Source organism: Anas acuta, chromosome 4 (genome assembly GCF_963932015.1).
Source record: "Anas acuta chromosome 4, bAnaAcu1.1, whole genome shotgun sequence".
Taxonomy (NCBI): Eukaryota; Metazoa; Chordata; class Aves; order Anseriformes; family Anatidae; genus Anas; species Anas acuta.
Window position 1 is genome coordinate 27,532,429 of NC_088982.1, and position 25,119 is coordinate 27,557,547.

The 25,119-nt window shown below is 45.2% G+C and overlaps 2 protein-coding genes across 2 annotated transcripts in view; one reads left to right on the top strand and one right to left on the bottom strand.

Annotated features, from left to right (window-relative positions):
- Positions 1 to 10,004: 10,004 nt before the first annotated feature.
- On the top strand, positions 10,005 to 13,329 carry RASL11B (RAS like family 11 member B). Its single transcript, XM_068680335.1, has 4 exons — positions 10,005 to 10,216; positions 10,308 to 10,364; positions 10,817 to 10,893; positions 11,718 to 13,329. The coding sequence occupies exons 1-4, from the start codon at positions 10,093 to 10,095 to the stop codon at positions 12,183 to 12,185; spliced, it is 726 nt and encodes a 241-aa protein (XP_068536436.1). The 5' UTR covers positions 10,005 to 10,092; the 3' UTR covers positions 12,186 to 13,329.
- A 1,522-nt stretch (positions 13,330 to 14,851) lies between these two features.
- SCFD2 (sec1 family domain containing 2) overlaps positions 14,852 to 25,119 on the bottom strand; it is a 189,727-nt gene continuing 179,459 nt past the window's right edge. The window contains exons 8-9 of the mRNA XM_068680329.1: positions 20,666 to 20,785; positions 14,852 to 16,506 (exon numbers count right to left, since the gene is read on the bottom strand). Of these exons, the coding sequence (XP_068536430.1) occupies positions 16,414 to 16,506; positions 20,666 to 20,785 (213 nt within the window). The 3' untranslated portion in view covers positions 14,852 to 16,413. The remainder of the gene's footprint in view (positions 16,507 to 20,665; positions 20,786 to 25,119) is intronic.

Genomic DNA, 25,119 nt, shown 5'->3' on the forward strand with positions numbered 1-25,119 from the left:
CACAGCAGGGATGGGAGTATACATCACTTAAACTCCTCTTATAGTTAGGAGATAGAAAATGTCAATAGTTGTCAAGTAAAGTTAGACTGAGACCTCTATTTTATAAAAAACAAGTACAGATTGTTACTCCCCCCACCCGAATATTTAGTGCTGTGGACTACTTACAGAGGTGCTTCTTGCTTGTTCTCTCTCTCTGGCCCTCTGAAGCTTGTTTCTCTTCTGCTCCAAGACTTTGCTCCGAGGGAAGAGGCAGGGAGTGCCATGTCTCTATGGAGGCATGCAGTCCAGTGGCTGGAGGGATCCCTAGAGGGGTCAAGATAGGACTTTGAATCAGCTCAGCTCTGAAGGTAGGTCTTCTGCTTTCTGGATGAGCCCTTCAACACCTAGGTAGTCATGGGCAGCTCTTCCACCACTGCCCTTGAAAGAGAAAATTACAGCAAGTGACTACGTGAATGTTTCAGTATTTGTGGTCCACCATAAAGGGCTAACTACATACTTTATAACTAGGTGAGCAGCAGAGTATATTTTGGAAGTGCACACTGTCCACAATTCATACACACCTCAGTGCCTAGCAGCAGGTTTGGTGGATGGGAAAGGAGAGGAGAGGGGAAGGGAAAAGGGAAATAAGCTTCTGGGACTGTGCATGAAGTGGTTTCTTGATTTTTCTGCAATTAGGAAATTAGCTATACTTTTTTTTTTCTTCCTAATATTATTTTTGTTTCCTCTTGGTAAAGCTGGCTGAATACAGGAGTGTGTAGTAAGTGTGTAGAAAGATGTCAGCAGCAGGAACCTCCCAGAGCCTGGCCCAAGAGTTCATATGGCTCTTGCATCAGAGGGCTCGTTCGGCCTTTTTTGGCATTGCCCCACTAATTTTACTCTGAATCTCTCAAGAACCAGTGTGAAACATAGCCCACTAGTACGTAATGACAGGGCACATATCTCCTTGAAGGATGTCATATATCTTCACCTCTCCGTTGGGCTGAGGTACGCGTGAGCGGACAGGAGTTGCCTGAGCTGTGCCTGCCAGCTCGGCCTGCTCTGCCTTCCCAGAGGGCTGCAAGGCAGGACAAGTCAGCTGAATTTGGCAGGCGAACCAAAGCCATGTGGAGACTCTAAGAAAAACAACTGCTACCCAGTCGAGAAGCTCTCGCTGGATCGCACAGTGCCTCAGAGCGGGTCCCTCGCTGCCTCACAGCAACCCGGCTCCTGCGAGCACAGCCCTGCGTCGTGGCCGAAACCGAGCCTGACAGCGTATGGGCTTTCATCTTGTAATAACAGCTTCATTTTCTAGACACGAAGTACGTGACCTCCAGCAATACGTGATGAGATGTAGATCGTACATATTCTGTATCCAGTCTTGTCGCCCCCGCTGGCAGCCTCCCCTTGGGAGTTTTGACAGTCCAGTGCACCCGTAGTGCCTCCATTTCCTTATACAGCACCAGCAAGGCCACGCCTGAAGGCACAGGTTTCACCTACGAGCCACCAGCAAGATGCCAGGCTTGCAAGATGACAAACTCACAGGAAAAAAAGAAACAGACAACCCTGGTGAGAGCAGACATTGCACGAACAGGCCCTGAAGCCTGAGGGATGCTGCTGATGGGGGAGCTGTGCTTTGGGCACTCCAACAAGTCAACTTTGGGCACCCCAGATCTAGGGGGACATTTGCCTCCTGGAAGTCCTGAGCCAAAGCCACACAGCCCTGGTGATTTCGGTAAGCGGTGGCTGTGGACATTCACTGAGACTGGGCTGAAGTGAGCGAAAAGGAAAGGTTTATCACCTTTTCTGCTCTCCCCATTCCACCTCCAGCCCGTATGCTTTCTGGAGTCCTACCATGAGGTTTTTAACCTGCCTCCTCACAGCATCTTTCTGTCTTCCCATTCCAAGTGCCAGCTGTGATTTGTTTCCTTTACAGGACTGGTTTTCCATTTTCTATTCGTTGCAGTCTTCTTTTCGTATTTGTGAAGTTTTTCTCTAAAAAATGTTGGGCATTCTTCAAGTACAAGCGCAACTATAAGCCTGAAACCCAAAGCAAGACTCACATAATTTGCCTTTGTATTTCATTTTAAAGAATAAGAAATGATAAATAAAATATCCTTGCATTTCGTTTTGTTTCTTTGCCAGCTAAAGGACAGTCTGTCCTAGCGTTAGGAAAAAATCCTAAGCTCAATTGTCATAGATACAGCTTCCAGAGAGTCTTGAAAAAAAATGTTAACTTTCTGTAAATGCAATTGATTATTATAACTCTGAACAAAGGCTTCTACTGCAGCAGCCAAATGATTTGCTAGTCAAAGACAGTGGGGCATTCATTAATAAATGTACATGTTGGTTTAGAAAATACTGCAGAGTAGAGTTTGAGAAAATTATGCTCTACTGTAGTCTCAGTCACTTGCTCTTTTTTCATTTTTTCCCAAAATATTTTTACTGAGCACCATTTTTACTTTTTTTTTCTTTCCAGGAGTTTTTATCTCAGGGTTAATTATAACATTATCATCTGTCCCAGATCAGTACTGATGTAGTTCTGCTGCTTGCTGAGCAGACGGGAGAATGAATTGCAACCTCAGTTCTTTCATGGCTGATTCATACACCAAAAGAGAAAGAATCTTTTATGTACGCCTGCCTTCTGGTATTTGGAAAGAATACATATTTTGAAACAGCTGAGATTGCAGTTACTGCTCAGATACAAGTAGAAAACATTCGGGTTACGTGTTAATATTTTATTCATGACTGCATGTAATATTAATGCAAAATTCTTCTCCTTCTCATTTAGAATTCCTGTTATCAGTTTGTGACGTTTCACCTGTTTTAGAGGCCAAGAAGTGAGAGAATGTGTGAATCTAGGCAGGGTCAGCTGGTGTGTACACCTATAGCTAGGTGGCATGTAGGTACGTCTCATTTGACTGGATCTCCTACACATTGTTGTGCAAAAGCCTCACCTCCACGACCATGGTAATACAGGAGAGACGCTGACAATAACTACGGGGGAGAATTACTGCTCTTTGTAGCTGGACCTTCAGATACAGCTGTTCTTTTCCTGGTACTCAGTAAAAGCACAATACGTATTAAATTGCAACACTGACATTATTTTTCAGCAGTTGATTGTAGCTGGAATTGCTCTTAAACCTGACTTAGTACACAGAGTCTTCGACACGCTCTGAGCAAGCTTTCCTTTTATGCCAAGAACAATGCTGCTGATTCTTCGTATTCGTTTCAGCAATCTGAAATATCTGGAGTTACAAGTCAGTTTTGATCAGAACTCTTTCTCAAATAAACAAAATCTTTTTGTCTGTTCTCAAAGATCAACTTTAAAGAAGCACACCTTTCCCCCAGACTTTCAGGCTGCTGGTTTGGTTGGTTGGTTGGTTGGTTGGTTGCAGTTCTGTAGCAGTGGGACTCTCAGAACTAGATGGGAAGTTTCTCTGCCATCATTCAGCTGATTTGGTCCATCGTATGTGGGGTCTGTTTTGGACAGTGTAGTTTCAACCTGGCTTGACTTACAAGTGATTGTGGGCAGCTGGATAAAACTCCTATGGTGTGTCTGTGCTTTCTGGCACAGCCCATCCTGGGCGCCTCCATTTACAGCTCCCAGCTCACCTCTTCCTCATTCTTGTGCTCTGTTGGATTTTAAATATACTAGAAGCTGAAAAATAAGGGGTTCTTTGTTATTATTATTTTTTTCTTTTTCATTCAGTGGAGATTTTTCTAATTTGTTCACTGTAAAAACAAAACCCATGACTAATGGATTGGCATCCTGTGGGAAAGGTAAGTTGCAGTTCAGGCGCAGAAACCCATCTCCAGGGTATTTCAGGCAAACGAATGCACTTCTTTTCAAAGTCCCTGGATATTTTGGGGAGCAAAGAAAAGCTGGGAAACAAAGCCATGTGGCCTAGCACAAGAAACAAGTGAAACTGCTTTCCTTCTGCCTGGAATCTGTGCTTTTCTTCCTATTAACAGGGCGGCGTTGAGCCCTAAAACGTGCAGTTGAATCCACTGCAGTGGCCGTGTCACATTCGGGTCTGCAAGCAGAGCAATTACCCCGAAGCCCGCTGGCCAGAGAGGCCCTGCCAGGGGTAAGGAGAGGAGGAGAGCTGGCCGGGTGCAGGCCCAGGGCCCCATTTCCTTCCTAGCCTCGGGAGCCATTCCAGCCATACCACGCCGTAGCGCTGCAGGTAGCGCAGGGCAAATAACTCCGGGCTCTGAGCAGGAAAGCAAATATAAAACTGACCGTGAAAATCACACAGCCGGTTAAAACTGGCTCCGGCCAGGAGCTGCAGTCCTACCTTGAAATACTTAAATCCCATTTGGACGGCCCAGATTTACATTCCAGATGAAGCATTAATGGCTTTCACACAATATCCTCAGCAGAGATGCCCCAGCATACCAACCTCTGTGCTTTTGGTGGTTGGAATTTGTAATTCCTCCAGGAGCTGCATTCTTCTGAGTGTTACTTCTATTTTTGGACCGACTGCTTTATTTAGAAAAAAAAAAAAGCCCTGCTCTTGTCAAACCGTAGAGACTCCATGAGTCATCTATACAATAACACTAAATTACCCTTCACTGTTATGGTGCCGTTCATCATAATCACAAAGGGATTTATAGAAAACAAACAGAGCTGACAGAGTCTGCTCTTAAGCTTCCTGTGTTTAATCCTCATGCATGTTTAGCCATCCTGGTAGTGCATTGTTGAAAAATGGATTGTTATTAAAATGCTGGGTGTTGCAGTAGCTCCAAAGTCTCATTTTTTTTTTGCTAATAAAAATGAATGCCACTTCTTTGACAACGTTTGGCTGCCTATCTGCAGGCAATTGCCTGTGTGATAATTGTCTGGATGCTAATGACTATTCTGAAACTTCGATGGATAAAAGATATTTAAGGCTGCCTCATAGGCAGCAGTGCTTGCTCATTCAAATACCCTAAAACACATCCCTCACAAAGCATCACCCATGGGGTCTGGCCTCAAGTGAAGCAGAATATGGAGATTTAGGACAAAGAGCATTTAGGTGGCTCAAGAGGAGGCAGCCAACTGTCAGGGTTTTAAGTGGCATACGTGACTTCTGCAGCCAAGTCCCCTTAAAGCTTGAGCTTCCCTCTCCTAACTTTGCTGTACACCATGATGAGCCTAGGGAGGAGTTAGTAATTACTTCACACGTTGCGCCACAGGCTGATGAAGAGGGGATTTAAAAGAGATGCTGAATAACAACCAGATCTTCAAGTATATTTCGGTGCTCCGTTCCCACGGGCAAACAGGAGGCAGGCTGCCAGTGTGACAGGAGACGATGCAATGGCTCGACGTTGTGCAATTAAGGCTGTAATAAAATGCATGTGCATGTGGGAGGATGAGTTCAGGTTGCCCAGGCAATCTGATTTCCGGCATCTCCTATATTTTCTGCCTTTGACTTTGCAACCTACACATTCACTTGTCTTAACTCTGCTGTAGACTGTAGGCATGACTCGAATATACATCCTTGCTAAAGCCGTTGTATCCGAAATGAAAAGCTTTCCATATCTTTCTAGATGATTTCCTATCTTCTTCTGCAGGAGGTCAGCCCAGTCCATGTCTAATGCTCAGGGCCAGTTGCTCCCAGCCTGAGGGTGACAACCAAGGTCTGGAGAGGTGGCTGGAGTGCTGCCTTCCCTCTCCACAGCTTTAGGGACGTGACTTCTGTGGGATGAGTCCACTGAGCTAAAGGATGGGCTTGCAGATGGTGTCACAGGTTTTTAGGCTGCCACAGGTTTTTAGATGGCTTAATATAGACCCCAAGGCATTCCTAAAATGGCCAACAAAAATTCTGCCAAGCGTTCCCATATATATTTTTGAATGAGGCATTAGGGCTTGTATTAATTCAAGAGATTCCGTCAGCAGGGCTTTTCCCCTCCCTTTTCGGATCAAACCAGCACTCTGTGTGCAGATCGGCTGCTCATACTGTGGGGGCACAAACCAGCACATGCAAAAAAAAATAATACTGGCAGCAGATGGGCAGCCCCAAATGGAGAAGAAAGCCCTTAGCTTTTCAGCTCTCGGATGAGAGTTTGGGAGCGTTACATAAGGAGGAAATGAGGAAAAAAAAGAAATGCAAGCTCAAGAGCAGATAAAATCTGATTAAAATGCAGACTAATATAATTGCAGAACATTAGTCAGGCTTTCTTGTGGAAAGAGAAAAATGTCTGCTCTTGTGCTGCTATAGAAACGGCTTGGGGCGTGTGGGTAGGTGAGGGTGCTGGCGGGCGTCCCTCCCTTCCCCCACTTTCTCTGCCCTGGAATGAAGATCCTATCTCCCTCTCGGCCAGATGATCTTTCCCAGTGCAGCAAGAAGTCATTTTCCTGTTTATGCAGTTTCTTTTAATATCTCTGCTCCCTCCCTCCTTTGTTCTGCTCGTGGAAGGTGATGTGATGGAGCGCTGTGCCTGTGCAGTGGGTAAGCCTCGTTTTTCTGGGCTTTCCACGGGGCTTGGTCGCCTTCACTCTGCATTTTGTGAGCCTGGAACATGTGCACTGTGCCATGCACGGGGATATTTCTTGTATTTACTCCTATAAAACCAAAGAAATCATAGTGCTTTGGAAAGCAAATACTTATCTGGAATGAGCAGCCATGTGTTTTGGAACATTTTGTCCAGGCCACTTGTTTCTTTAAAGACGTGTTAGAATTTAATTACCAATTAGACAATGAAGTAAGTTTCTTCATGCCTTTCTGAAACATGTAAGCTGCACGTAAACTTACTCACTGAACAGCGGCACAAAATAATATACAGAAATGCATCCCTAACTTGTGGAAGTGTGCCGTCACTCCAGCTCTGACCTGTCACCACCAGGCTAAGACCTTGCCTCTGGCAGCAGTCTCTTTGCATAGCTTCGATGAAGACGTAAGAATTAAACTTCATTAAAGATAAAGAATTAAATTGTAGTATTTAATTAAATTTAATAAGGATTGAACTGAATTTAAAAGACTGATGGATGAGGATGCGTGTCCCTGCTGTACTAGAGCTCCGTCAGGTCCCCAGTACTAAAGAGCCTGGTTCAAAAGTTGAGGAAAGTAATTTACTGCTGCTTACAGATTTTATGCTAGCATAAAATATTGTAAAACAGCATTTTCTCATAATCTATAAATATACTTCTTGGTATATTGCTAATCTTATTTTTATCCTAGTACCTTCCCGCAACAATTAATTCAGAGCTCAATTACATATTTTACAAAAATATGTTTTGTATCCCAGCTTTTCCAGAAGTTTTGCCTTTCAGTCTTGCTTTTTGTTGTTCTGAGACAGGGTGGGAAGATCCCATTCTCTGCTTACTTTGGCACTTTCAGCTTGTCTCTAATTAATCATCTCCTCCATAAAATGGAGCATAGCGTTGACATGCTCACAGTTTATCACGGCGGCGTCTCATTTTCATCACCCTTTCAGATTTCCCCTTCTACCATGCCTCTTTATGCATGAGACACCACTTTTGCACACATGGTTATGTGTAGACCCAAATATTCATTTACGTACTGGCATTAGAGGATTCTCTGTAGGCCCCAGGAAGGGACCTCTCAACCATCCAATCTCATTACCCCCGCAGTCAACCACGTTTTATAATCCCTTACATAAACTCTGTCCCCATTTCAAAGAGATTAGGTTTGATTTTGCTCTTGCTACTCTTGTTAGAGGGCTGATGTAGTGTTTCGCTACTCTGCAGAAATGAGTTTCTACTCACTTGTTCTCATGCAGATGTTGGCCCTTGGTCTTAAGTAGGCTTTCTTGGGTCCTCCTTCCCCAAGCCCCACTTTCCTTGTCTTGCAAAACTGAATGCACTTGAGACTGGGTGACAAAATCACACCTCTTATTTCAGATATTTTCTGAAAGAACTTATTTGACATAACTGGGTTTATATTTGCCTGTTTACATGGCTCCCACTCATCTTGTGATTAACTAGTCTTTCTTTTCCAAGTGCTGATCTCATAGTTGATGGAAGAAATTTTTGTGATTAATCTCTGCAGGCTATGAATGTTATCAAATTTAATTATATTTTCATTAATCTAGTTCTAAGAGGCATCCAATTTCTCCAATGTATTATTCCCAACCTTGTTTGAACTGATGATGACCCCCAGCTCTGCCCACGGTAGGCTTCATTAGCACATTCATGTTCTGGAGGACAGCATTATAATGAAAATACGGAGGAAGACAGAGGTCTCGATGAATCCTACAGAGCAGCTTTCCCCCAGTGTGCCACTTCCCATACAAAACACTTCTCTGTCATTGTCTCCCGGTCCCACATTCTTCTGTTTAAACAACCGTTTCCTGTCTGGACACTGTCAGGTATTATTGAACCCAAACGGAATAGATCTAACACGTTTCCTTTCTTTAAAGAAAAGGGAAGCAAAGTTGTATCATGGAAAGTTATTGTTCTGAAGCAGTATTTCATGTAATCCCATGTTTCATTTTATCCCATTTATTCCCATATCTTTCAGTATTCTTTCCTTCTCATTGCATGGCAACCCTGTTTCTTTTTCCCAAGTTGAAATAACTGCTTCAATCTATCATTGCTTACCTTCTGTATTTCCCCATCTTGAAGACAAAACTTTCTCAGGTGAGTGATCTTCCTCACGACTACCTGTAGGCTTTCCAGTGACCTTAGTTACCAAGCTGTCAAGAGATCTTCTGTGAAACCTTTCCCCTCTGCATAAGGTACAACGTACACATCATTTCTGCTCTCTGGCGTAAAGAAGTCCAGTGCTTCCTTTATATTCGAGTCTTTGAGTCTGTCAGCCCTTTTGATTTTTTTTTCCTAATGACTTTGTCTCTGACTCCTTTCCCGTTTGATTTAGAATGCCTTTTTTTAGACCTATTTTTTACCCATCCATTTATTTTAAACTGCATCTCCATTAAATCTATCAAGCATTTTTATTTTTTCTATGACCTTGGCGGCCTTGCTGCTAGTTACAAACCTAAAACACCACCATCCCTTCTTGTTCTGCTGGCTGGCAAGGAGATCTATCCCTCTGCTGCATCCAGCCCTGCATCCAGCCCAACCTGCTATTCATAGTGTCTGCTCAAACATTTATATCCATGAAGGCAGCTACCGAGGGAGCAGCAATTTGCTTCATTATATTCAAGATATCTTTTCCCAAATGCAAATGTAACTTTACAGCTCACAGAAAGCTCTGCATGAATGTCTGCTGTGACGGTGAGTGTCTTTGGCCAATGCCTCCCATAGAGTCCCAGTTATACCCTGAGTCTTTTAACACTTTTCCTGCTGTAGTTTCGAGCCAAGCATAGCATGTTGGGTGTGTTTTCTTTTTGCAAAATTAGCACTGTTATCTGGTGACCTTTGCTGTGGGGTCCATCTTTCATCAATACAGACTGTGATTTTGTCCTCCCCCCGGGCAGGCTTTGCCTCACATGTGGGCAGGTTTAACTCCTCCAGTTTGTTACTCTGGACCCTCTCTAAGGTCAGTGAGTACCTCAGGTGGTCAACCACTCCCTGCTTCCAGGCTGGCACTGTCCTGTTTCCCACCCACTTCTCACTTATATTTTTCCTTCTTCACTATCATCTTCTGTTGTTTCTTTAACCACTGTCATATCGTGCTTTAATTGCTTTCCCCCACACACTATTTCTGTGCCTTGCAGCTGAACTGAGCTGGCCCAGCTGAAGCCCTCTCCTTGGAGAGGAGTCATCTCCTATGTCTCATGTCTCATCTCTCAGCAGCCTCCCCAGCTGGTGCCGTCAGCTCCTGCTGGGCTGAGCTTTCACACCCTCTGCCCAGGGCAGGGGTGGGAGGCTGGGGAAGCTCCTCAGGGATGACCAGAGGCGTGGGGCAGCGGGCTTTACACGCCCTGACAGGGAGAAAAACGAACGGAGGCTGCGGCGCCGCCATTTCATGCCAGCCTGGGCGGGCGGCGAGGCTGCCGCTGGTGGCACCCTCGGAGCCTCCCACACGGCGAGGGGCGTGCCGAGGCGAAGGGGGCCGGCTCTGGAGGGGCCGGCGGTTCCCTGTGAGTGGCCGCCGGCGGCGAGGGGCCGGGGCCGGGCCGGGGAGGAGCCGGCGTGGGCCGGGAAAAGCGGAGCCGGCGGCGGCGGCCGGGCGCGGGGCTGTGCTGAGCGGTGCGGGGAGCGCCATGCGCCTGACGCAGGGCATGTGCAGCATCGCCGAGTGCGCCGCGCCCGGCGGGGACGGCCCCGCCGCCCGGCCTCGCCTCGTCAAGATCGCCGTGGTGGGGGGCAGCGGCGTGGGCAAGACAGGTGAGGGGGGAGCGAGGAGGAGGAGGAGGGGGAGGAAGGGTGGAAGGGTGGAAGGGGAGCGCGGCTAACGCCTGTGTGTGCCTGCCCGCAGCGCTCGTGGTGCGGTTCCTGACGCGGCGCTTCATCGGGGACTACGAGAGGAACGCAGGTGGGTGCGGTGCTGCTGGAGGGGCTTGTGGCGGGGTGGGGGTGTCACCTGGGGGGACACACACGCCCAAGAAACCCCCCAGATCTGGGAGTTGTAAGTAACCCTCTCGGAAGGGCAGCAGCGCTGAGCACGCAGCTTTCCCTCAGCATTCACCTGTAGGGAGTTACGGCAGCCCCCGAGGGGTGACCGAGCTGCAGGTTGCACCATGCTAAATGCCAGGCTTCAAAATGAGGATGGGTTAAAGCCCAGGCTGCCAGTGATACCATAAATCATCATAAACCCCAGGCTCCTAATAACAGAATTACAATGGAGGGGGGAAAATAAGTCTTAATGTTGGTCCCTCACTTGGTAAATAGGCTCCATCCCTCCCTGTCTGACTAACGGGCAGTAAAATCATCACTTGCCTGTGGTGTTTGTGACTGTCCTTGTGAACCTGTCGGTGTTCTCGCCAGGTAACCTCTACAGCAGGCACATCCAGATAGATGGGGAGATGTTGGCGATCCAAGTGCAGGACACCCCAGGAGTTCAGGTGAGTTAGGCACAGCTGCGCGGGTCACCAGAGCAGCTCGGTCTGTGGGCACGCATCCCTCTGTGTGCAGCATCTTCTGGTCTTCCTGGAAAACACTTTGCTGTCCCTGTCAGTGTGGGAGGCAGAGCTAGCAACTTGGCTTTTAACCGGCCAAGCCAGATGTGTTGGTGTCTGTAGTACACTGGTAGCAAAAAAACAGCTCACTGCTTCGGTGAATCATCTGTACATCGGAGGCCCATTACTTTGGGATGGCTGAATTACTTAAGTGTCTTGTTCCTGTATATTAGGAACACTAGATGGAAAAATTATGGTACATATGTAGAAGAAAAAGGCATGACTACTATTCATAAATTTGTATGATAGAAAGTTAAGTCAGTTGTACTGGGGCCGTGCTCATTAGGATGTTACAAGTTGAAGTTTTGAATGTATAGACCTGAGTAATGCTGGATTCTTGCCTTTCTGAACTGGGCAGTGCTCCAGGTCTAAATGCTTCCAGCTCATATCTTTGCTTCCCCAGACTTACTGTCTAGCCAGTTAATTTCCCATTCTGTGGAACTACAAAGTCTTTCTCTGCATGCAGAACTACTCAGGTCAATTTTCCATTGGAGTGTAGCAAACTCCAGTGTTAAATTCCAGCTTTTTGCAGCTGAATCAACATATGTATTTATTTGCCACGCTCTGATTAAGTTTGTACTTACAATGTGAAATGCAGATATGTGTGTCTGAAACTGTAAAATGCTGTTTAGCTTTACAGACTCTTAAAGACAGGTTCCTTCAGTCTTTTGCTACTTCAACTCTCTAATTTGAGACCACTCGTTTTTCAGATCCATGAGCACAGTCTGGATTGTAACGAGCAGTTGAACCGATGCATTCGCTGGGCAGACGCCCTGGTGATTGTCTTCTCCATCACAGATTATAAGAGCTATGAACTCCTCAGTCACCTTTACCATCACGTTCGACAGCTGCACCCAGGAAACACCGTCCCCGTTGTCATCGTAGCAAACAAAGCTGATCTCCTGCATGTTAAAGAGGTGGAGCCTCAGCATGGACTTCAGCTGGCCAACATGCTGGGCTGTACTTTCTACGAAGTATCTGTCAGTGAAAACTACAACGATGTCTTCAATGCCTTCCACGTCCTCTGCAGAGAAGTCAGCAAGCAGCAAACCACCAGCACCCCCGAGAGAAGGAGAACCTCTCTTATTCCACGGCCAAAATCGCCCAACATGCAGGATCTGAAGAGAAGGTTTAAGCAAGCTCTGTCTGCCAAAGTGAGGACTGTCACTTCTGTGTGACGGCAGAGCCAAGCGCTGCTCCTGAGATTGAGACCTGGGGTGTTTAACACTGGCATGTCTAGGCCAGTCCAAGGCATTGTGAGAGAAGGATGGGTCAGGTGGCATTCTGCATGCCTGTAGAAGCAAGGAGTTGCTGAAATGAACAGTGGCAGATGGGAAAAGAGTAATGACCAAAAAAAAAAATAATCCAATAAACCCTCTTCCAACAGTTCTAGGATGTGACTTGTAGAACAAATATTTTCATTTGGAAATGGAACTCTCGGCATATGAAATAAGCTTTCAGCTTGCCTTTTCTCCAGTGGGACAGATCTGGCTTAATGTTTGTGCAGAGACAACCTTTTAGCTGTAACTCTCAACTTGTACTTGAGCAGGGCAGCACCCTGAACTGCAGTTCACTGTCCAGAAGTAACCACTTGAGTCTTACTGTGTTTTCACTTGGATGAAGGACAGCATGATGTACCTGTTTAATTTTATTGCACAGTAGATCTTTTTATTTCCCTTGTATTTCAAAACAAGTGAGCATAAAACTGTTCTGTAAAAATAAGTGTAAAATAAGTGGACATGACTAGGTAGCAAGACTGTAAACAATGGTCCTTTCTATTTTTTACTGGTTATGTTATTGCTGACAACTTGACCAGACTTTGTATGCAAAACTATTGTGCACAGGGTGTAAACATACTGAGTAACAGTAACTTGTGGGTTTTTTACTGTCCAGAAAAATACTGCCCAGACTAAATGATCCGACACAGAGCTTTTGAGGAATGAGCCTGGAGTTGGAGTGATAGTCCACTGTAGCTGCCAGTGTCAGACACTTCTCTCTCTCTCTGCTGTATGTGAGGCAGAGAAAGAACCTGGCTGTGATTTGGCTCCATGTGAAACACGGCCGGCCTGAGGCGATGAAGCTGGTAGTGTATTCAGAGCTGAGCCAGTCCCTGTTCATTCTTAAACACATGTGGCTGACTTTTTTTTCCTTACATTGAGCCAATGGAGTTCACAGGCTAAAGGCCTTACACAAATGCACTTTAAAAAGCCAGTTGTGCTTTTGTTTAAACTGTAACTTATTTATTTTGTGTACAGTTGCTCCTCCTAGGGAGTGGACTTCTCATTCTTACTGCCTGTTTCAACATTAAATTTTTGAATTGCATGTTTTCTTGTGCATTCTTCCTGTGTGTGAGAAACAATTAGTAGTAGTCAGTGAAGTGTTGAGATGTGGTAATTGTTTTCTCAGGGTAGTTAGCATACGTTGCAGAAACTGTAAGAAGGCCTTTGCTGCCTACACTGTTGCTTTATTAGCATAATCTGCAGGGGGGGAAGCTCTCCGGACTGTTTTACAACTTCCTTTTACGAAATTCTTTTAGGAGAGGAACTGGAAAAAAGGCGGAGACTTTTCAAATTAAAATTGGATCCTTCATATCCCCTTGTGAGAAAAAACTCTGAGAAAATGATGCAAGGTAGGCCAGCATCTGGCTAAACAGTGTTTTAAGGGACTCCCAGTTAAAAAAATAAAAAACATAAAACAACAGCATTGTATAGAGGTTAGTAAGACAATGAAGAATTTAATCAAATTACTACAAGCTTTCAACTTTTTTTTTTTTTAATATATGTTTAAAGTGGTTTTACTGTGAGCCCTCTGGGAGGAGGAGGCTTGTGCTGTGACTGGTGTGGCTGCCATGCTGGCTCCCTCATGGTTAGCACACAGCTGTAATAATTGATGTAAGAAAACACTGGCCAGGTCCTGCTGGTGGTGAGCATTTTGGACATGAGCTACCGCCCTCAAGTAACCTAAGACTGGAATTGTGAACACAACAGCTTGCCCAGCCAGTCTGAGCTTATAAACAAATGCTGTTTTGCTTATTCCTGTAGGAGACCTGTGTGCCAAGGGTGGCCTTGTGTTTTCTCTGCTTCAGACCTGATGAATACAGCTCAGTGTCACATGCAGAGGGCTCAGGCACTCCTTGCTGTGGGCCTGCACCTGCCCAAACACAGTCTCTTCTGTGCTGCTCCTGCTCATGCGTGGCTGGTAGGAGACCACTCAGCACCCTGGCCTCTTCCCCAGCGTGTGCTGTGTGTAGCTACCACTGCTGTTTTCCACAAATAAGGAGCTAATTATCACACAGGGGCCACTGAAAAGATCCCACTCCAGAGGTCTAGAAGAGGAGCAGGCTTTTTGTGATCTGCTTTCAGCTCTCAGCTACTGAGTATGAGATGGTGGCTGGGTCCCTGCATCCATCACCACAACTGTGGCTCCACTGGCTGAGAAGGTCCCTCTAAAGGGAAAACCATTCACTGCCTCAGCCAGAGGAGCTGCTTGCCCCATAGGACATGCAAGAGTACCAGAGTCTGCTTTAATTCAGCCCCCCATTACCTGACAGAGCATTTCCTCAGATGGCCATGTCAGAGACCTGAAAGCATCTCGTGAAAGACAAGTGAGGGAGAGAAGACCACGACCGCCAGCCTCCGTTATCTCAGGAAAGCAGCAGCAGCTCAGAGGTGCGAGTGCCCAAACTCGCCAGAGCATGGAAGCCCCTTCAGGACACCTCCAAAGGCAGAAGGTTTTGGTTCTTGGGGGCAAGCAAATAGTGCAGAAAAAAAAAAAAGTTGCATGAATATGCAGTCCTGGCATGCACAGCCTTGTGTCCTAGGAGGGAAAGAGATGAGGAATGAGCTTATGCACTGTAAGAGCATTGCTTTATTGATTACATAATTTACAAAACATCTGTCTTCTAAGATTAAATGGTATAGAGGGAAAGAGAAAAGAAACAGAGACAGGCTGTTTGCTTTTGAATTGCTCTGCTCAAAATACGTCTTGAGCTTTTAACATTGCAATCGCACAATGTTTCTAATTTTTTATAGCACAAAGTTCCATTCTATAGCCTTTCTTATAAATCTCCTTCATAGAGGCACCATTGTCCATGCTTTATAATTGGTCCTTTGTTTCCTTCTAGTCACTCAAAAGTGAATTTAAATCAAAATGCAGCCTTTTCTGAAGATCATTATAAACATTTTAGAGAACTTAAGCTAGCTACTGAGCAAAGGTTAAAAAGCTACTTCCTATTTAATCTACTCTTTTGGCATCAGAAAGAATGCAACGTTAGAGCGAACTCCACATAGGATTTCACATTCCCATTCTTAGTGCAAGCCGTAGCCTTAGCCTCCCGCAGATGACCCAAGAGGATGTGGCTTTGTAGCTCCACCATTTTGTGTCGCAATTTGGAAGTCCTTGTGCTATACACAATCACCATCTCTACTGGCTGTTGCTTTCTTATCCCAGTTTATAACAAATTTTTATGAAGAAAAAGTACATAACTGAATTTGATAGCAGCTCTTTTATGATCACAAATGAAAAATAAAAGCTGTTCTCTAATCATGCTGTTCAGAAATCCAGCTCAAGAATCTGTCACTGTGGCCTCCTGAAAATGGGAACACAATTTTCTTTTCCTTTTAACTGAATGTGAGAGGAAGATTCTTCCAGGGTTAACATCAACCCGTCACAGCCCATATGTCCTCCTGTGTTAAACTACAGAGCAGTGTGCCTCCAGAACCAGTCTTTTCTCCCGGGACTGTGGGTGGGTAAACTAGAGCAGGAAATGGGAATGTGCGAGGGAAGCAGCTGCGTAACTCAGCCCTCCGTTCTGCTGCTCTCTTGCTCTGTTTCCACCAGTTTGGCTGGGAGAGCATCACCCGACTGGGAGCTGCTCTGCTGGCTAAACTGGGGCTGCACTCCATGGCCTCTTTCTGGACGAAATAAGAGCAGGGGCTGTTCATGCTGTGTAAGGCACACATCTTTTGCAAGGCAGCACAACGGAGAGGTGGATTTACTGGCCTTTTCTTCCCTCAGCAGCACTTGCCACCAGAAGCAACCCCCAGGAAACCATCAGGATTACTTGCAGGGAGAAGTACTGCTGAGGGAGCACACATTTCAGCCCCACCTGGTCCTCAGCTACTCCTTCTCCAGGGAATTATTACAAGCAATCATCCTCGCCTGGGCAGAGCGGTGGGGGATGATTCAGCACCCCCCTGTATGATCCTTAAGGAGCGGAGAGTTACTCACTGGACAAATGGACTATTTTTAAAGAGCCCCATGGGAGCTGCACAGGTTCCCTTGCAGCCAGGTACTGCAGCAGGGACCATGTTGTTTTTTTGGAAGGCTACTGAGAACAGTGACAGACCAGGGATTCGATGCTTCCAGCCAAGGCAGTCGCTCATCTTCTCCACAAATCCTCCCCCGTCAGATATCGGTGTCAGGCTGGGGATGGTCTGTGGTGAACAACAGCTCGACAGCATCGAGTGGTGTCAGGAGTGCCGTGGAGAGCACAAGTACCTGAAAGAAGGGTGAAAAGAAACAAGAAGTCAGAGTTAAGGGGACTGGTGGCAGCACTAATGAGACGTGAGCGTGAGCTGCTGGCCTTACGCAGCGCTAGGCCCGCTGTGCGTCCCTGGTGTTTACTGACAGGGCAATGCAGCTTGCCCAGCGAAGCCGCCTGCTAATAACCGCAGTTAAATCACTTAGGGAGCGTAATGAGTGGTGGCATTGTACTCCTAATGAATGTATGCTTTGAGTCATTCCTACCCGCAGCCTGCCCAGCGATTTGTTGTGACTGCCATTGTGTTTGCTGTGAGGCACCAGATGATCAGCCAGCAGTTTCCTCTCCTGTAGCGCAGGGTTTTGCCAACAGGCACCTTTGAGTGGCAGCTGTTTCCTCTGTTTAAGGTAAAGCAAGCACTACAGAAGTGCTGCTGGTCTGCTGTGGCTACTGGGGGAGCTACAGACTGTGTTCAGAAACGTCCCTGTGGACAGGACACACTCTTCTAAACCAATGCTCGACCCTGGATGCTGTTGGGATGCTATTGCTTTTGTTTGGTCGAGTCACTAATCCGAGATGGGTCTGATGAGTGAAACTGTCTCTCACTACAACACATGTTGGTAGAGGCACGCCCTGGCTATTTCTCCCGAGTGAAATCCAATATGCAGGTGCCTAGCGTGAAGGCTTCTCTGCAGGGCAGAGCTATCAAGCAAGGAGGGAGCACGTACACTCTTGGAATTAACTCAGGGTCAAAGGACACAGCTCTTAGCCCCAGTTCAGTGGCATTTGCAGGATCAGGACTAATGGCTAGTTATCCATGCAGGGACATGGGAGCAGGTTTATCTTACCAGCTCACTTGAAAATGAATTTGCTTCTTCAGTGCAAATCCAAGGAGAGGAAGCACAGGCATCACCAACCTTGACTGTGTGCGTGCCTGTCTCCTGTAGTAGTTATCAAATCTTCCTGCTTTTCATCATACTGCCCAAATGTGTAGTCTATACAGCGTAACATAGCAGGGGATTTGGAAGAAAGAATTGGAACACAAGTGCAGTTTAGAATTTGGTAGTACCACATTTCAACTTCTTGTTTTTCTTTCTTTCATCTTTTCACTTCAAATGATGAAAGGAATCTGGAGTTAGATTACTACAGATCCCATCTGCACTGATGATAGACTCCCCCTCACTTCTCCCCTTCCCTTATCCTCCCACACAACCTGCAGCAAACTGACACTGATTATCTCTTCTCTTTACAATGGCTGAAAAGCTGTCTCTGTAATTTGTGGGTGCCAAAGGCTGACGCTGTCTTGCTTATTTTGTGCACACATCAGAGTGGAGCACGGTATGTGCTCTTCTTGTTATAATGCAGTTTAATTCTGAAGGACATGAGGGGACACATTACCCTTTTTTTTTTTTTTTGTGTTCCATAAGCCAAATGTCAACAATACCTATGGTCAGATACAAGCAAGTTCTTCTTGAGGTCCCAATATGCCCAGATATGAAATTTTGTCTCTTCTCCAGGCAGGTCTCTTCAGGAAAGTGTGTTTCCTTTGCAGACCTTCTCGTTCAGTACAGTGTGCCTGCCCTTGATGCTTTATGTGAAGGGATACCTCTCCGGCTGACAGCCAAGGTAGAGGAGCCAGGAAATCATGGCCTGACCCCCTGCCCTGCGATGGGCAGCTCCCATAAGCAAAGGGGAGACTGCAGCTGACATCTGATGGTGAATCTGCACAGATTTATCTGTCTGCATGCCTCAGCCACATGCATACATGCTTGTGCATGTTGGGAGGGTAAAACACCACGCTCTTTTTCACTCTCTTGATTAAAGGGGAGGAAAAGATAAGCTTTTCCTTTTAGGGTAGGATACTTCTCAGTAGGTTAGGGAGGCTATTCAGCACCACATGCAAACAAATGGTGCATAGAAAATGCTATTTTCTTTTGTGCTTCTTCATGAGAAATAAATTTGTCATTCATATTCAGATGCAGAACAGTTCTCTGGATGGAAACGTGTCTCCTACTCCACATTTAAATGTCATTTGCTTCAACTCCAAAGAACTGCTGAAGTAACCAGTGCATCCTGCCAGTTTTTCTGTTACTTTGCTCAGTTCTTTATTTTTGCACCCACACGTCTCTCCATTTCTCCCAGAGCCAATAATTAGTATAAATGTCAGTGCTTTGTCTGAATGGAACAGACTTGTGAGGCCAATGCTCCCCCCTTGCCCTGATGTCTGAAGCTGATTGCCTGAACGCCACAAAAAAGCTCTGTTAAACGCTGGCTCAAGTTAGACAAATGCCTGGGTTTTTGAAAAGAGAATAATCCCAAACAGGTGGCACACATTCACAGCTGTAGTGCAGAAATCCAGGTAAATCCAGCAAACTCATAAACTTTTCTATACGAGAGACTTCCACAACTGTTTCTTTTCTTCTTTTCCTTCCTCCTCCTGGCTGTCCCCTGAAGTCCTTTCACCTCTAACACAGCACATTTGGACAAAGGGCACGATGCAATAAAAGCCTGAAATTCTTTAGGAATCTGCCTCAAAGAGTGACCTGTCACCAGGGTTAAGCCAAAGCAAAGCAACACCAGATCCCATGTCACCACTGTCAAGCCTCAATTCCGTCCAGAAAGCTCCCCAAAAGTCTTGCTGCATAGTTCTCCACCAGCTTGTTAACCCTACGTTGATCTTTCAGGGTATATTAATGCATTTAGGATGTGGATTAACTTGTCCATCAGTGTGTCACAATTCAATCCCCATTCAAGGGAGGGAAGAATTTTATTCACTCTTTTGAGGAGATTAGCAATAGGCTAAATGGGAAGAAATGTGTTATCAGGTGAAAAAACATCGTGAAAAATGGTACTCAGTCTTATACAATACTGGTTGAGACTGCCTTGCAAAGACAGCTGAGACATGGGAAGCACATGTCAAAGCCAGGGGCTGCGCAGCCTTTGGATCGCTCTGTTTTGCTAATCTCTCACTAATCAAAGTTTCATTCCCTAGGAACTGCATACAAGATGTTTACAAGCCATCTTGGAAACTAGACTGGTGTTTATGATGCCGCTGGATCTGCAGCACTCCTTGCATCTCTCTGCAGATTTTGGATTACTCCATGTATCTGCACTGCTCAGCAGATACTGACTGCTCTTTTACACACTCCTCCCCAGTTAACAGTGATCTTAACATCTTAAGCACCACTGGAGCACATCCATCCTTCTCCTCTCCCTCTCTACTCTACGGAGATGACAGAGTGGGAGAGGCAAAGACCAGATGCATAGATGCTATTGAAGCTTCACCACAGGAGCCATCATCCCTCCAGGCGTCCAGCAGCACATCCAAGAGCAGCAGACACGTAGGGCCTTCTCTACATCACCTGCTTCTGGCCACCCAAGGCATCTAGCAGAGGTGCTGTTCGAGGCAGCCAAAGTCTTGTGAAGGTTCAGAGGCACAGTTTGCTGGACAATTCTGCCCTAACTCCTGTGCTAAACTATTTTATTTTTTTCATTCTGACAGATGAACTTCAGTTCTGTCAAATCGCATTTTGACGTGTAGACCCTTAGGTCCAGCTCCTTTTCACTTTCAGCCACCATTCACAACACTTTCTGACTTTATCTGAGATGGTTTATAAAGACAGCCCTGCTCCTTGGTGTAGTTGAGTGGTGTGGTATGTCCAACACTCAGAGGTACCCGACCACTACTGCTCTAGCCAGGCTAATTTATCTTGCTCCTCTGCAATGCTAATTAACTTGTCTGGAGGATCACCACTGACAGGTCATTAGATGGTAAGCAGGCCCTTGGCAGGCTCTTTCTGAGCATCCCTGCACTGTGCCCCGTAGACACGCTGCCAGAGAGCCTGTAGCCTTTTATACAGCGAATGTTTCTGTTTATGAAGAATTACAATATATGAATCTTTGGAGACATGAAAAAGCTCCTTCAGAAGATTGCCAGTCTGTTTAGAAGTCTCCAGCCTGAATTTAAGCTTTCAGTGGTGACTTTAATATGCAAAAAACCAGATCCCTGGACCTTGAACACTTGTTACTTACAGATGTTTCACCGCAAAATCCTAATGCCATTCCTGTATCTGTGGCTGTGACTTAGTCTAGGTATGGTACCAGTGCTATTGCCAACATTATCTCATGAATTTCCTTAATCTTTGTTCAGATAGGAACACTTTGAGCTGTTTCTACCTGGGTACCAGGTTTGCGTGTGGCTACCAGATCCTTCACCATTTTGACCTCGGAGACCGTCACTCCACCAACCATAAAGATGATCAGGAGAGGGTGATCCCCAGGGTGAGGGCGATTCACCTGCAAAATGAAAGAAAGCATTAACTGTAGTTGCTCAGTCCACGATCAGGCTCTCAGAGCTGCCGGAGGAAGACTAACGAGGAAGTTCAGACAGAAATATTCATGGAATGCTGGTTTCCATAGCAGCTGAATGGGAAATCAGTGGGAATGATGACCAGTTAAAAAATAATGAACTATTTCCAGGGATGTGAGTCTTCGTGGCTTCCACTGAAATCTAGAGGAGTTTCTCATGAGGCCTGAGGGCTTCTCCCTCCACCCTTTCTTAATTTCTTTCCTTCCATTCCCAGTGTGGGAGGAGAGTATTTGCATAGGTGCACAGTTTGCATACAGATGCACACAAGGCTTTAAGGAATTGGGGGTAAATTACTACCTGGTAGAAGCAAGGAGTCCAGCCTGATTGCACCAGAATCCCTGCCTTATGTCAGCAATGGAAAGAATCATAAATAATGTGTTTTCACCAGTCCAGTGAATAATCCTTTACAGTTCATCCAAGGAAAATAAGTCATGTTCATTATAGCATAAAATCAGTTTCTAGCTTGTTTCACTTCAAAGTTTTCATTACTTCTGTGACTGGGTTGTAACTCATTTAGAGAAACTCTAGCTTAAAGTTATAAAAAATACTTGTTTCATTTCTTCGCAATTATCATTAAAATGGTACAAACATTCATTTCAGCCCTTAAGACTTCATAAAGCCAAATTTTAATTTTAAATGTGAATGTGTTGCTTTACATCAGCTGCCTCTTACCCACTTCTCAAAGTGGTTAAGGAGAGTGGCTAGGAAACTTTGCTGTTTCCTAACACTCTTTCTTTCCTGAATAAACACACGACCCTGATGGTGCCTTGCTCCGCTCCTTGCTGAGCCTCTGGATGGGATGTCAGCGGAGCCCGGGCAACTGCTCTCGTTACAACACCGCATGCCTTTGAGTATGAAACACTCAAAATGTTTGGCTCTGAAAAGTGACAGTGAGAACAGTTTCATTTGCTCTTTTTTAGACTCCCCGCCCCCTCCCCTTCCAAACGCGTAGGTTTTGGGCAGCATTCATTGACGGAATGGAAGTGGCAATCAGCCCTGCTGGGGCAGAGTGCAGATCCTTTGCTTTCACCACCGGGGCAGCTACCTTTGATCCCTGGGGCTGAAGCTCCTCGGGGAATAGCTCTTCTGAGCTGTATTGTGGCTGCCCTGTAGTCTCTGGGAAGTTTTCTGTCCTGCAGCTCTGTCATGCTTCCTGACTGCAAACCTTCAGAGGAGACTTCTCCCTTCGAAGCAAGCACGGGGGGTTTGCACCCTCTCCCTCTCCAGGCTAGCTGGCCTTTGGAGACACTGTGCTCCCTGTTAAATGCTGCTCCCCAGGCAGGGAGCTCTTGAACTCCTCAGGAGTTTGAAACCAGTCCAAAAAAAATTAAGATAGATGTATCAGTGAGCTGACTATCTGTGTACTGGGTGTTTATTCTCTTAATTGCACCCACTTTGCCAGCCATCTGCATTCAGCCGATGTCACAGATGGCATATACATTCAGCAAGGTGTCCTGCAATTCTTGTGCTATTTTGAGCAATTGTCCATTTACACCAAGAGACCAATTAAATCAATATACTGGACCTTACAAGGACTCTTTAACTACTTTCCCATGAGATTACTACTATCTGCATATAACATAGTGTCAGTCTCAAGCGAAAAGAAGTCCACTCTTATTACAGATACCATGAGGAGGTTAAATAAGACCTAAATATCTACTTACAAAACAGGTCAGGTAGAACTGTTACTTGCTAAAATATTAGAGTATTTCATGCCCTAATTGCTGTAAGCAGTGACACATGGCTAAAGAAATAACTGCTCACAAAGATGGTGAAGATAGAAGTTGACAAAACAAAATGCTCTGCTACTGCCCTTCAAGGTAAGACAGGAATTACTAGCTTTATTCTAGCTCTACTCCTTTTCATGGCTCTTGGTTCTTCTTAACACTGTTGCCAGAGCAAACTGCTCCACTCCGTTTCATGAAGATCCTGAAAAATCCAAGTGAAGAGCTTGAACTTCATGAGCTTGCTATTAAACAAAGCCTCTCTTTCTTAGTAACTTCCCTGGTGACAACAAACTTGTCATAAGCAAACATGTATAACACTGGACACACTGAAAGGACACCCAGCACAAGTACATTAGTGAGAAAACACAAGCTTTCGTGGCAATATTGAGAGAAAATGTCTTGACAAATCATTTCCTTCAGTCAAAATAAACCGAGATCCAAACACATGGTGCCTATATAAAACTTATTATTTTTCAGAAGACCGAAGTTCAAACCACAAATTCCAGAAATGCATATTAAAAATACTATTAGGCATGCAAACTCTAAATTAAATTAAAATTGCAATGAAAAGGGTTTTGGAATCTGTAATTTCGTTATGCTATGCACAAGTGTTTTGAAGGAGGACAATACTTTGGGTACAAAATATTTGGCTGTCTTAAGAATGTAAGTTTCTGCCAAGATTTTTTTGTTTGATAATACAACCACCCAAGGCTTTCTTTTGAAGGAACTGGCTCCGTGTAGCCAAACACAACTCACTTCTATGATGCAGAAGAAGAGCTGGAATGGACTGCGACAAAAGCAACATGCACCTTCTGCAGTCCTTCTAAAGCTAGTTTGTTCCTGGACATTTCTGAGGCCCCTGAATCTCGTTTACTGTAAAATCTGAGTTTTGTAAAAATCCCCAAGTGAAATTCACTTTTGGTTCAAAATGCCATGCATTAAAAAAAAGGGTACCATTATCAATGAGAATGACTAAGTAAGACGAGCAAAACCCTGAAAGCCTCTACCTGTGATGAGGATGTATAAGGAGATACACTCAAAATTTGGTCAACTGATGCCGTGCTCCTGGCTTTGCTCTCCCAGACTCTGTAATCACCATGGGAGAAGGTTTGTAAAACCTTTTACACACCATTGAGCAGGCAGGTCAGGAGGAAAGGTCTGTTGGTGTAAGGGCTGCTTGCATGACTGGCACAGCAGAGAAGAGGCCAGTGCATGGCCTGTCGGGAACAACCCCATCACATCAAAGCAAAGGGCCCAAAGGAAGAATGCTTACCAAGGCATCTTTATTTGAGCTGGCACTTATATTCAGGCATTGAGGAAGAAATATACATGCAAGGAAGCTAATTAAATAATTACAGTGCTGGTGGTGCAGTAAGTGGAGTAGTTCCTCTTGTGTCAGAAATACAGCCTGGTCTGAAACTCATTCGTGTATTAATCGAGCACTTGTCAACAAGCCAAGCTACTAACTAAATGAACCAGCACAGACACATTTGTGAGGTAAGTGATGATATGCATGAAATATTCATCCAACATGAGGTTCACTTGGTCATCTGTTATACATTCCTTACAACAGGGTATTTTTCTTACTAGCAGAGGTGCAGGTACTTGAGGTACTAGGTGTTGCTGAATGACTCTAACAGTAAACATAAAATGTCTAAACTGGCACAACAAAAACAAGTTATAAGCACAGGAAGACCAGCAGGAAACACTCATATGAGTCATAAAGACCAAAGAACTTGTCATCTGGCAAACAGGACTGGGAAGACAGGAGAGAGGGAAAAGATGGAGGATGCCTGAACTTTGAGCTCAAATCTGTTTCAGTGGACAGCTGCCTGGGTCATGCAACCATTGGTACAAAGCCCTTGTTCTGGCAGATACGGGCAGATGCACATCACAACGGCATCCAGTATTTTACCATGTCACCAGAAAGAGTTGGGGAAGAGAGCTGGAGTTGTCAGCTTATCTACATCTCAATCTGTATAGAAAAGTCAACCTTTTCCTGCAGAAAAAGCATTTTAAGATTATATCACCCCCCTCAACCACTTGCTAAATTTTCAGGAATAGATGTTGCATTTTTTTCATGTACTCTGCTCTGGCTTGTGGGAAGCTCACCGCAAACCTCCACAAGGCTTCCTCCTCCTCCTCTTCCTCTTCTGACATCATGCAGTTCACAGAAATAGAGACGCTGGCGGTCACGCTGACTGATCCTCTCCCACTGTTTCCCTGTACTCCCCCACCTGTTCGGATTTCGGTTAATCCTCGCCTTCTGCAAGCTCTGCTCTTTTCGGCTATGTTAGTACAGCAACCAACGGTCCAGGAGGAAACTCTGTGATTAGGACCTAAAACTAGCCAACTAGCCAAAGCTGTCAATGTCTCCATATAAATATTTAGACATATTTAGACTTTATGAAGTTTGCTTCTTGCCCCCCCTTTTTTTTTTTTTTTTTGGTAAAAAAAGGATAAGCTATGTTCTTGCGTTCTTGCTTAAAAAAATACAATTGTGAGAGTTACTGGTAAATAAACCCAATCATTTA